At 35.4% G+C, this 12212-nt stretch overlaps 1 protein-coding gene across 3 annotated transcripts in view; it reads left to right on the top strand.

Moving 5' to 3' along the window:
• ITGAV (integrin subunit alpha V) overlaps positions 1-10896 on the top strand; it is a 108964-nt gene extending 98068 nt beyond the window's left edge. For 2 of the 3 annotated variants that reach the window (XM_027555869.1, XM_027555876.1), the window contains 5 exons: positions 375-488; positions 5434-5547; positions 5648-5755; positions 6470-6592; positions 6869-7592. In XM_027555869.1, the coding sequence (XP_027411670.1) occupies positions 375-488; positions 5434-5547; positions 5648-5755; positions 6470-6592; positions 6869-6964 (555 nt within the window). In that variant the 3' untranslated portion in view covers positions 6965-7592. Of the gene's footprint in view, positions 1-374; positions 489-5433; positions 5548-5647; positions 5756-6469; positions 6593-6868 lie in introns of all 3 variants that reach the window. The other variant, XM_027555860.1, reaches the window with a different exon arrangement.
• The last annotated feature ends 1316 nt before the right edge of the window (positions 10897-12212 follow it).

The raw sequence follows: 12212 nt of genomic DNA, 5'->3' as shown, positions 1-12212 counted from the left end.
ATCTTTGGATAGGAAGCCGTTGCAGTTGGGAAAAAGGAGGGTTAAGAAAACAAAACAAAAAAATGTATACTCTTGACACACATCACAGATGTACACTGTGAAATTTCTGACTGTTTTGTATATTTTATCAGTTTCTCCTCTCACTATGCAAGGGGAGAAAATGATGGCTAGGCAGAGGTAATTTTTCCCCACATATTAAGGACTCATCTTTATTTTCTGTGCTTAGTGTTAGCCATATAGTAAGTGGTGAATTTTCTATCATACCAAATTTTTAGTGGCTTTGTATTTTAATCACGTGTAACAGTTTATGCCAAAATTTTTATGCAAAATATTTTCCATTGTTATTTACCACCAGTTTATTAATGTAATCCTAGATCTCAAATTCACAAACAAGTGAAAAGAATGATACAGTTGGTGGGCAAGGCGACCGGAACCATCTCATCACGAAGCGGGATCTCACCCTCAATGAAGGAGACGTTCACACTTTGGTAAGTGTCATTCCAACAACAAGCACTTTAAATGTTTTTAAAATAAGTGATTATAGAACTGATGCCAAAGAACATTTCAAAAATAACAACAGCTGTGCTGGAAAGAGCTATATATTTTAATACCATTCACTCCTCTTACTTTCCTCTTCCTAACTGGATTAACACCACATTTTATTCAAAGGATCTGTCTTTATAGATTGCTAATAAAAATGTTTTATATTCTAACTTATTTTTCTGACTGCACTCCTTTAACTGACCTCTTTCTCCGTCTCATTCTAATCTTTGCAACTTATGTGCAGTACTGTAGAAAAAACCCAGAAGGCCTCAACAAAAATTTGAGAATAATTAACATTATGATCATCTTTTGTTGAGTCAGCCTAATGACTACAATATTATAGAGAGGTTTGTCACTCCAGTCCTTAAAATTTAATGTGTTAAAAGATGTTAAAATTTAACAGCTGCAAACCACAGCTAGCAGAGCACCTGGTATAGTGTTTCTGTTCACTTGCAGTCACCAGTTACCTTCATAACTCCTAATTCCATGGTTCTTCTTAGCTCTCTTTCAGTTTAACCGCTCAGTGATTTTGGGGCACATTAAGCACTTCCTCCGTAATGAAACATTCCTGTCTTACTTCTAGAGCACTACTCTGTTGGTTGTCTTCCTACCACAACTCTCGACTGCTTACTCTCCATATCTAGGCTTTTAGGCTCCCGAGAGGATTTTCAGGGCTCAGATTTCTTGCTGATCCACTTCCATTCATTCATTAGATCTATGTGGTCCAGTTTTGTAAATAGCAGCCACATTTCAGGTATTCATTGGCCACGTGTGGCTAGTGGCTACCACTTAGAGAAGTGCAGGTATATCCACACTGATGATTTCTGTCACTGTAGAGGTTATATCCCACAGTTCCATGTGAGATGACCTTCATCATTCTCAGGGCTATTAAGTACTGTTTCTGTGTAGATGACTTTGATTTATATTTCCAACCCAATCCTCTGCATTGAACTGCAGACTCTTATTATCCAGCTATCTACTGGAACTCTTCTTAAATAGGAATCTTACACTTAATGCTGAGAATATACCCTTGAGTTTTCCCAACGCTAATCTTTCTGTGATGTTGCACGTTTTAGTAAATACCAGCTCATATCTCTGTCCAAAACATGGGCGTTGTGCTTGACTCTTTTTTTTTCTCTCAAACTTCATATCTGACATATCAGCAAATTCTGTCATTATCTACTTTCACAACACACAGAAAGTCACCCCTTGTTGCCATCTGTATCACTGCCACAATCTAACCCAGGCCACCTTCCTCTTGCACTTGAACTATTATTGCCAAACCTCCCGTTAGACTCCATGTTTCTGCCCTTATCCCCATGACAGTGTATTTGCCACATAGGAGCCATAGTGACTCTTTTTAAAAATTGGTCAAGTCATGTCACTCCCAAGGACTTCCCTATAGCTCAGACAGTAAAAAAATCTACCTGCAATGCAGGAGACCCAGATTCGATCCCTGGGTCGGGAAGATCCCCTGGAGAAGGGAATGGCAGCCCACTCCAGTATTCTTGCCTGGAGAATGCCATGGACAGAGGAGCCTGGTGGGCTACAGTCTGTGGGATTGCAAAGAGTCAGGTATGACTGAGCAATGAACACTACTACTGTGTCTTCCCATCTAACTCAGGAGAAAACCAGAGCCTAAAAAGCCTTCAAGGCAAACAGGATCTGGGTCCTTCTGCCTTGCTGCCTGCATTTCCTCTCCTTACTCTGCTCTTCCCATTTTGGTCACCTTGCTTTTCATTGAACAGACAGCCCCAAGCCTGTTTCTACCTCCTAATTTTGAAAATTGCTCTCCTAAAATGCTCTTCGCCCAACTCTCTCTGTGGCTTACTCCCCCATCTCCTGCTGTTCTTAAGTGGCAGATTGGACTTGCCTGACCAACCCATGTGAATTCGAAGTTACCTTCTACCTTCATCCCACTTTTGATCCTGTTCTTTCTGGCCTCGTACAGAATCACATTTTTAAAATATTTGAGATAAAACTTAGATAAAATTTGCCATTTTACCCATTTTAAAATACATGATTTAGTAATCTCTAGTGTATTCACAACACTGTACATTATCTGACTCCAAAACGTTTTCATCACTTCAAAAAGAAACACTATGCACTAAGCAGCCACTGCCTTCTTGCCTACCACCCGTCTCTGGAGACCACTATCAGCTTGCTCGCTCTGAGGATTCATCTGTTTTGAACACATCCTATCAACGAAATCATATAAAATGTGGCCTCTTGTGTTTGGCTTCTTTGACTTAGCATAGTGTTTTTGAGGTTCATCGTGAAGCATGCATTAGTACTTCAGTCGTTTTGTGGCTGGATAATATTCCATTCTGTGGATAATACCACATTTTGTTTATGCATTCATCAGTTGATGAGTGTTTGTGTTGTTTCCGGTTTTTGCTATTTTGAATAGTGCCACTGTAAACGTTTGTGTGAACATATATTTTAATTTTTTTGAGAATAAATCTAGGGGTCCAGTTGCTGTGTCATATGGTCATACAGCCAAACTTGATTTAACTTTTGAAGAACTGCAAAACTGTTTTCCAAAGTGGTTGTACCATTTTACATTCCCAACCAGCAGTATAAGAGGGTCCCAATTTCTCCACATTCTTGCCTTCACTTGCTATTGCCTTCAAAGAAATTTATTTTGTAGTCCTCCTTATTGGAGTGAAGTAGTACCTCATTGTAGTTTTATTTGGATTTCCTAATGGTGCTGAGCATTTTTTCATTTCTGTATCTTCTTTTGAGGAATCTCTATGCAAACCGCTTACCCATATTTAAATGGGGTTGTTTGCTTTTTCTTGTTGAGTTGTGAAGTGTTCTAGATGCTACCCTGCAGATGTTTTCTCTCATTCTGTAAATTGTCTTTTTACTTTCTTGATAGTAGCCTTTGATGCAAAAAAGCTTTTAAATTTGAAGAAGTTCAAATTTCTCAAGTATACTTTTTTTGTGTGTTGCTTATATTTTTACTGTCATATTTTAAAAACCATTTTCTACCCCAGAGTCCTGGAGATTTACACCTAAATTTTCTGGTTTTCTGAGTTCTATAATCTTAGCTCTTACTTTTATATCTCTGATCCATACAGAATTAATTTTTGTATATGGTGTGAAATAGAAGCCCAGATTCATTCTTCTGCATGTGGTTTTCCAGTTCTTGTAACATCATTTGTTGGAAAGACCTAGCTCTTCCCTTTAAATGGTCCTGACTTCCTTGTTGAAAATGAATTGACTGTGAATATATGGGTTTATTTCTTGACTCTTAATTTTGTCCCATTGATCTACACATGTATCCTAATGTCAGTATCAAAATTTTTTGATTATTGTTTTTCTGCAGTAAGTTTTGAAGTTGAGGGGTGTGAGCGCCCCCTGCACAGTATTTCTTCTTTTTTAAGAGCGTTTTGGCTGGTTGTTGGTGGTGGTGGTTTAGTCGCTAACTCATGTCCGACTCTTGTGACCCCATGGACTGTAGCCTGCCTCGCTTCTCTGTCCATGGGATTCTCCAGGCAAGAATACTGGAGTGGGTTGCCATTTCTTTCTTCGGGGACTCTTCCCAGCCCCAGGAATCGAACCCAGGTCTCCTGCCTTGTAGGCAGATTTTTTACCGACTGAGCTACAAGGGAAGCCCTGGCTAGTTGGGGTTCCTGGCAATTCCATGTGAATTTTAGGACCAGCTTGTCCATTTCTATAAAAACACTTGGTGAAATTTTGATAGCAGTTTTATTAGCTCTGTCACTTTGAGAGTATTGCTATTTTGATGTTAAGTCTTTCAGTCCTTGAATATGAGCTATCTTCTTTATTTAAGTCTTCTTTATTTCAAAAATATTTTGTAGTTTTCCGTGTACAAATCTTACACTTCCTTGGTTAAGTAACTTCTACATATTTTATTCTTTTTGAATTCTGTTTAAAATAGAATTAAAAATTTTTTTTCATTTTATTTTTGATTGACAGTTTATATAAAAATAATTCACATTTGTATACTGATCTTGTGTTCTGTACCTTTTCTATACTTGTTTATTAGCTTTAGTAGTTTTATTTTGGGTTCTTTAAAGTTTTCTGTAAGTATTCTATCATCTGAATAGAGATAGTTTTACTTTTTTCTTTCTGATCTGGATACCTTTTTTTAAATTTTTTTTTCTTGTTTAATTGCACTGGTGAGAACCTTCTGAACAGTGTAGAGTAGAAGTATCATGAATGGACATTGTCATACAGTTCCTAATCTTATGGGAAAAGCATCCATTCTTTCACCAGTAAGTATGGTATTAGCTGTGCACTTTTCATAGATACCTTTTATCAGGTCAGAGGAGTTTGCTTCTAATTCTATCATCAACCGGAGGGGTCAGTTACTGGATAGCACTGTTGTGAGGTGTATGCATATGACATTACAGTTTATGTCTAATGCAGGTTGACCAGCATATGAAAGGTGGTGAATATTTGTTACTTCTGTCTGCCTTCAAGTTACCATTAAAAACGTCAAATGTGGCAAAGACCATCAGCATGCCACTTGATTTCTACAGATGTGACATGGAATAACTATTAAAGATTCACCCCATTTCTCTTTCTTTTCCACAGGCATATTGTGATCTGATTTTCATGTCTTACTAAAATAACCATGCTCTGGGTTCTTTAGAATGTTAAATTCTAGCTATAAAAGTAAATATTTTAATATTATAAAGTTTATCCTTCCATAACAAATCACAGTAAAACCAATCCCTTCATAACAAGAAACATCCATAGGTTCAGCTGTTAGCCTGCTCATTTTGAACGTTATTGCTGTAAGGCAAAAGAATCTAGATCTCTTTAGCTTTCATATAAAACAAGACAAATGTCTAACTTTTATATGTTGAAGAGATGATGGAATGATCTTTTCTTTTAAGTAAGTAATTTTTTTGGCAGGGTTGTGGAATTGCTGAATGCTTGAAGATTGTCTGCCAGGTGGGGCGACTAGACAGAGGAAAGAGTGCAATCCTGTATGTGAGGTCTCTCCTGTGGACCGAGACCTTTATGAATGTAAGTGGGGAAAGGCGGCATTCAGCAAATTTATCCACTTTTTCAAAGAAATAAAAAGGCCTGACATCTAGAAAATCATCTTATTGTTATTCCCATATAGAAGGAAAACCAGAATCATTCATATTCTTTGAAGTCATCTGCTTCATTTAATGTCATAGAGTTTCCTTATAAAAACCTTCCAATTGAGGACATCTTCAACTCCACATTGGTAAGTCATTGATTTTGGGAAATGAAATAAGTGCATTCAGTTAAATACTGTAGTTGTTTTTATTTTAAGTATTAGCAGTTAGCTATTTTCGTAAAGTAATTGAGTTATTTGAATGGATTATAACTTAGTTTAATACTATTTTACTCCCCCATCCCAGAATTATTAAAGGTAGACTTTAGCATCTTATTGTGTGTAATATACTTAGCATATACTGAATTTCATGTGGGAAAATTTGGGGAATCTCTCTCCACAAAGTTAGAAAGTTGGAAATTAACTGCAGTAAGTGAGGGCATTTTATAGATCTTTAATTTGAGGATTAAAATGAAACCAATGCATCATAAAGTGGGTGGTCAGATTATTTAAAAAATCATTTCAGAGACAGTCAGAAGTTAACCTGAAGTTGAGAGTTTCATGTGTGTATATGCTATTGATGCCAGATGTGTAATGATACTATGTACTTATACTAGAAATGTACTTATACTAGAAATGTACTTATACTAGAAAATGTACTTATGTATAAGAAATGTGCTTATACATAGGTACTCATACGTATAAGAAATGTACTTTTACATATGTACTCATATGTATAAGAAATGTACTTATACTAGAAAATAATGTCAGTAACATTAACTTAAAATGCAGTATATATTCAGATATTTGTTGAATAACTCAGTGAACTATTTTTAAGACTCAAGAACTTTTTCTCCTCAACAGGTCACCACAAATGTCACCTGGGGCATTCAGCCGGCACCCATGCCTGTTCCTGTGTGGGTGATCATTTTAGCTGTTCTAGCAGGATTGTTGTTACTGGCTGTTTTAGTTTTTGTAATGTACAGGGTAAGTGATGGACTTAGGAAGAGAGGGAGGGAGGGGAAGCAGAAGAAAAGAAGAAGGGAGAGAAGAAAAAAGGGAGAGAAAAAAGGGAGGGACAGAGGAGTTGGACATTTAATAATGAGGTATGATGAGCACTCCTTATTGTTTGAAGGAAGAAAAGTTGAACTAAGTACCATGTTAAATTTTCTTGGCCATATTATGGCCACTCAGAATACTTTCTGTATTCTTCATTGATGTAGCAGTGATGTTATTTCTTCTTTTTTTTTTTTAACTTGACAGATGGGCTTTTTTAAGCGTGTACGGCCACCTCAAGAAGAACAAGAAAGGGAACAGCTTCAGCCTCATGAAAATGGTGAAGGAAACTCAGAAACTTAACTGTAATTTTTAAGTTACGCTACATCCTGATCCATTAGAAGTTCCAACTTCAGTTTAGATTTTAATTTCCTTCCTGAGGAATAAAATTCCAAGACCGTACTGCTGATGGTGCCCATTGGTGTTAACCACAAAGTGAGAGCAATATTTGTCATCCTTTTCATTATGATTAAGTTCATACATACATTTAATACCCCTACTGACTTGTGTTTTTAGGTATTTAAATAATAACATTTCAAGTGATAGGTCTTCTTCAGTGTACATAAGATAGTGCCTGAGTTACCACTTTATCTAAAATAGTACCTCCTACAATTACTGTTTCTGATTTTGTATGTTGGATTTTGTTTGTCTTTTTTGTTGTTTTAAAGCAATCCAAATTTGGACCTTAGGATCCACATCTTTTGTGCAGATATATGATGTTAATACACGTTACACTACACTTGAGTTTTCAAGCTAACTTCATAGCTGTATAAACTTGGATTTTAATATTACCTATATGGTAGGACTTTTAAAAAAGAAAAACGCATGATCCCATCAAAACTCTTTCTTGTAACTGCAAAGGTACAGATTTTTGTTTTAATGTGAAAATTGAGTACATGCTATTAAACTTGTATTTATATTTTTATCCACAGTCCATTTGATTACATTTTTTTTTGTATAAGTTTAAATTCTATTTCAAATCCTTTAAGTCAACTTATACTAAAAAATTAGTTTTTCCTGGTAGCTCAGCAGTAAAGAATCTACCTGCAATGCAGGAGATGCGGGTTTCATCCCCGCATCAGGAAGATTCCCTGGAGGAGGGCATGGCAACCCACTCCAGTATTGGAGTTCTCTTGCCTGGAAAATTCCATGGATAGAGGAGCCTGGCAGGCTACAGTCCATGGTGTCGCAAAGAGTTGGACTTGACTGAGCGACTAATACACACACAAGTTATATTTCAAATCCTTTAAGTCAACTTATACTAAAAATTAGTTTTATAATCAAAATTGCCTCTTTTGCATAATTGTTTAATTTCTGCTAAACATCATGATGCTTGAAGTTAGATGGAATTGGAAATTGTTTCCAAAGTATATTCTATTGCATTAGTCTGGCTGTAGACAATACCAGGAAAAAAAAAAAAAAGCATTTAAATTAAAAGGCTATGTAGTTCTTTGACAGAGTTGCTTATTGAATAGTTTGTTCTTAGATTAGAGCAAGAGTTTTTAAGTTGGGATTAATTTATTTTCCTCCTATATATGTATTTTTCCTTATATTTTCAAAACTGTTATTGAGAATGTGTCAAGATCATTGAGAAAACTTTACAGTTTATAAGAACGTGCACTCAACCTCTGAATCCCACAAGAAATGCTAAGGTAGCTCACTGGTTTACTTCTAGCAATAGCATGATGCTACTCACATGGATATTACCTCAGTTGAAACCAGGTATAACATGTAAAACCAGTCTCAGCTATCATAATAACTTCTTAGAGGTTATTTTATAGGCAATTCAAGTTATTGGAAACCTTTTAAAATTTTCTTAGTTTTATTAATATGAACTACTTTTCTAGGATTTTTAAATAAAAGCTGTACAGGTGGCAAGTTGTAGTTTTTTAAGTCTGTAGGGTGATGAGTCTTACTAGAAGATTATGTGAATTATTCACAGTTCCTCCAGGCCTGGGGATAACTGTTAATTATACCTATTTTTGTGTAATTACATCATATTGTGCATTAGAAATTGAGAGTTCAATAGCTTTTTAACTACTGCCTTCATTAGGTGATGATAAATATTTCCCTTAGATAATTGAATATTTTTCCATGTTTTAAAAATAATTGAAATTTTCTTGCCATGGCTTGTGTTATAACTCCCTACACAAGTGGCTAAACTAGAATACATTCATAAAATAGAGGCATATGTAGGTGAGTTGTACAAACAAGTTAGAACATTGACAAGACCCTATATTTAGCTTTAGTGATTTTCAAAATTGGTGTTATAATATAGATTTTACTAGTAGCTTAAAAGATCGTAGGTAGTCATACACAATAAGTACTTTTGTTACCAATAAATTTAAAGTTTTTTAAATAAAAATTTTTTTTATCATAGGGCCTGCCCCAAGACAGTTGCTAAGTTGGTCTAGAACAGCATTTACCTCACCTGTTTTCCCATCTAATAGCGGGTCATTCCTGGAAATATCTGTTGGATAGAAAGTCACTCTTTCAAAAAGTTAAATGTTACTATTTGCTTTTGCACAATCTGTTCCTTTTATGGCCTCTTCTCTCAAGATATAATCTTTTATGAGCGATTGAAGGAGGAGCCAAAATAGCTCAGTTGGGAGAGCATTAGACTAGAGGAGACTGAAGGGTCTTGTCATGAAAATTAACATGTTTTAAATTGCTCTTATGAACTGTAATTTAAAGCAATAGTATTTTCTTTTTTAAAAAAAATTTTATCTCTACAAAAATATGGTAGTCTAGACTTTGAAGACTAAAAACCTAGTCTTTGAAGAAAATATTTGGCAAAATGTTGGGATTAAAGTAACGTAAATGTTTTGGTTAAAATGTCAAAAAATAATGACTGCTGTATTTGTGATTTATTGAGAACTGAAAGCTGTTTTGACTGTAAAATTCTTATAATCTGGTTCAGTTTAAGAAATCACATATCGTTGGAGTTGGGAATATCGTAAAATATATGATATTGGTAAGAAATTGATTATGTTGTTGATTTCTTATGTAGGCATTTATTTCAGACTTAATATTTTGCAAAACATTTGTGTGAGGAATGCTCTTTCCTTTTCTTCCCTTTACCTTTCTGTTGTAATTAGTGATTATTATAATTCTGATTAAGTTCTTAATACTGAGTTGTAAAACAGTTAATCAAAATATTAGTGCCACAATTCTACATGTTTTGAAACTAATTATTCATAGTAAATTCTCATTAATACTTTATATAAAGAGAAAATTCAAGTGTTAGAGGCTCTACTGACTTCTCTAAGAGGATGTGAAAGGTTTCTGATAGTGAATCATAACCCTAAGAGAGATGTATGTGGCAAAAGTATAGTGTATAATAAGATCAGCGGGTTTTTTATAAGGCATACAGTCTGTAAATTGATAGATGTCCCTGTGTTACAGAATGTAGTGTTGAGCTTGCAAAGAATAAGCCATTCTTGGAATATTTGTGTACAACTGTTGCTTATCTCAGTATCACTGTGTTAGTGCTCTTGGATAGCTTATATATGCGATAGCTTGATTAATAAGAAAAATACAAAATTTGAAAATTGAATATAAGATCAAAAATAGAGAATGAAATGATGTAGTGCTCAGTGTTGTAGAGAGTATTTCTTTTAACTTGTTGGTAGGCTAGTTTGGCCAATGAACGTATCATGTAGCATGCATGTATGCTTGTATTTCATTGTAATTTCTCATACATAATGAATTTTTTGGCAGAGGTACTGAATCTTTGATTTTTTTTTGCTGTTGTTCTTCTCAAGTGCAATATAACAATGTAACCAAACCTAGATATTTCAAAGTCTAATTTAGTAAACCTAATCTAAAAGAATTTATTAGTATTTTTGTAAGCAGGAAGGAAGGATTCTGAGATGGATATATGAATGAAGTTATTTGCCCCTAAAAGGTCATTCTACCCTTTATTCATTCTACATTTTATTTCAGGCTGGACGTGAACTGTTCCCTGCTAGTTTTGAAACACTTTACAGTATCTTAAAGTTACTTGGAAGTTGTGTATATCAATTAATTTCCTACCTAGGTAACATAGAAAGTCATTTTCTTTCTTTAGCTCTCTTGTGATCACCCACATTGGGTGAGGCATAAAATGAGTGTGTTCTAAAATTTATGATTTGCTAACTTGATTTGAGTTAGTGAAAACTGGTACAGTGTTCTTCTTATTAGTTTCCAATGTGTAACTTGTGTCTGTTCAATAAACTTGAGCATGTGGTGCCACTTTTGTGCGTGGATGTTCTATTTTCCTTCTGTGATGTTGCTTTTTTTTAATCACAGGAGCCAGCAACAATGCACTAAAAGGATGACCTCAAAGAGGTGGCACATCTCTTTAAAAGTCCCAATTCTTAGCAGTGTTAGTTGGGAGGTGGAGGTTGACATACATACACTATTGACACTGTGTATAAAATAGATCACTAATGAGAACTTACTGTATAGCTTAGAGAACTCTACTCAGTGCTCTGTGGTGATGTAAATGGGAAGGAAATCCAAAAAAGGAGGGGTATATGTAAACATATAGCTGATTCACTTTGCTGTACAGCAGAAACTAATGCAACATTGTAAAGTAACTATATTCCAATAAAAATTCATAAAAAATTGAAATTTATCTACCTGCCTATCAACTTTCTGTAATAAACATGTATGTTCAAGTAAGAAAAATTTTGATTTGTTGTTTTAATCAACCAAGTTATCAAACAGTCAGTGTTGGGCCTTGTGGCAGGAACTGGAAATATAGCTGTGAACAAGATGGCCCTGGTCTTGTGGAACCTACACTAGCGAGGATACAGGCAAGAAAATATCCGTTTTATGTAATAAGAGTCCTAAGGGGAAAGAAGAGGTGTTGTGAAAGTTCATAGCAGGGGTTCCTAATCAAAGCTAAGGATATCAGGCAAAGTAGCCTCAAGAAAGTAATATATAAGCTAACCTTCAGTGTCTGTGGGGGCTTGTCAGTTAAAGACATGAGGGAGTAGAGGTCTAGGCAGAGGAAATAAGTATCTTCAACCCAAATAGTTCAGTTCTAGCTCAAGGGAATAAAATACACCCTTCCCTTCCCTTCTCTCCTCCCAAGAACCCCCATCTCTGTGCATAGTCAAAGGATATATTGTAAAGAGCTTTGTCAGTTTGTTGGGGATTTTGGATATTTTGCTAAGAGCAATAGTGAAGTACCAGGAGATCTTAAGCAGGGAAGAATTATTATATAGAATATGTATGGTATTATACTCTTTCTGATGGCTCCTGCAGTATGTTTATAAAAACAAAGTTCTAACATTAGTGATTACATTATATATGAGAGTTGGACCATAAAGAAGGCTGAGCACTGGAGAAGTGATGCTTTTGAATTGTACTGGAGAAGACTCTTGAGAGTCTCTTGGACTGCAAGATCAAACCAGTCAATCCTAAAGGATATCAACCCTGAATATTCATTGCAAGGACTGTTGCTGAAGCTCCAATACTTTGGCCACCTGATGCAAAGAGCCAACTCTGGAAAAGACCCTGATGCTGGGAAAGATTGAAGACAAAGGGAGAAGGGGGTGGCAGA

The sequence above is a fragment of the Bos indicus x Bos taurus genome, chromosome 2 (genome assembly GCF_003369695.1).
Source record: "Bos indicus x Bos taurus breed Angus x Brahman F1 hybrid chromosome 2, Bos_hybrid_MaternalHap_v2.0, whole genome shotgun sequence".
In the NCBI taxonomy this organism is placed as follows: domain Eukaryota; kingdom Metazoa; phylum Chordata; class Mammalia; order Artiodactyla; family Bovidae; genus Bos; species Bos indicus x Bos taurus.
The sequence above is the reverse complement of the archived record's forward strand: the minus strand, read 5'-3'. Positions and strand labels throughout refer to the sequence as shown.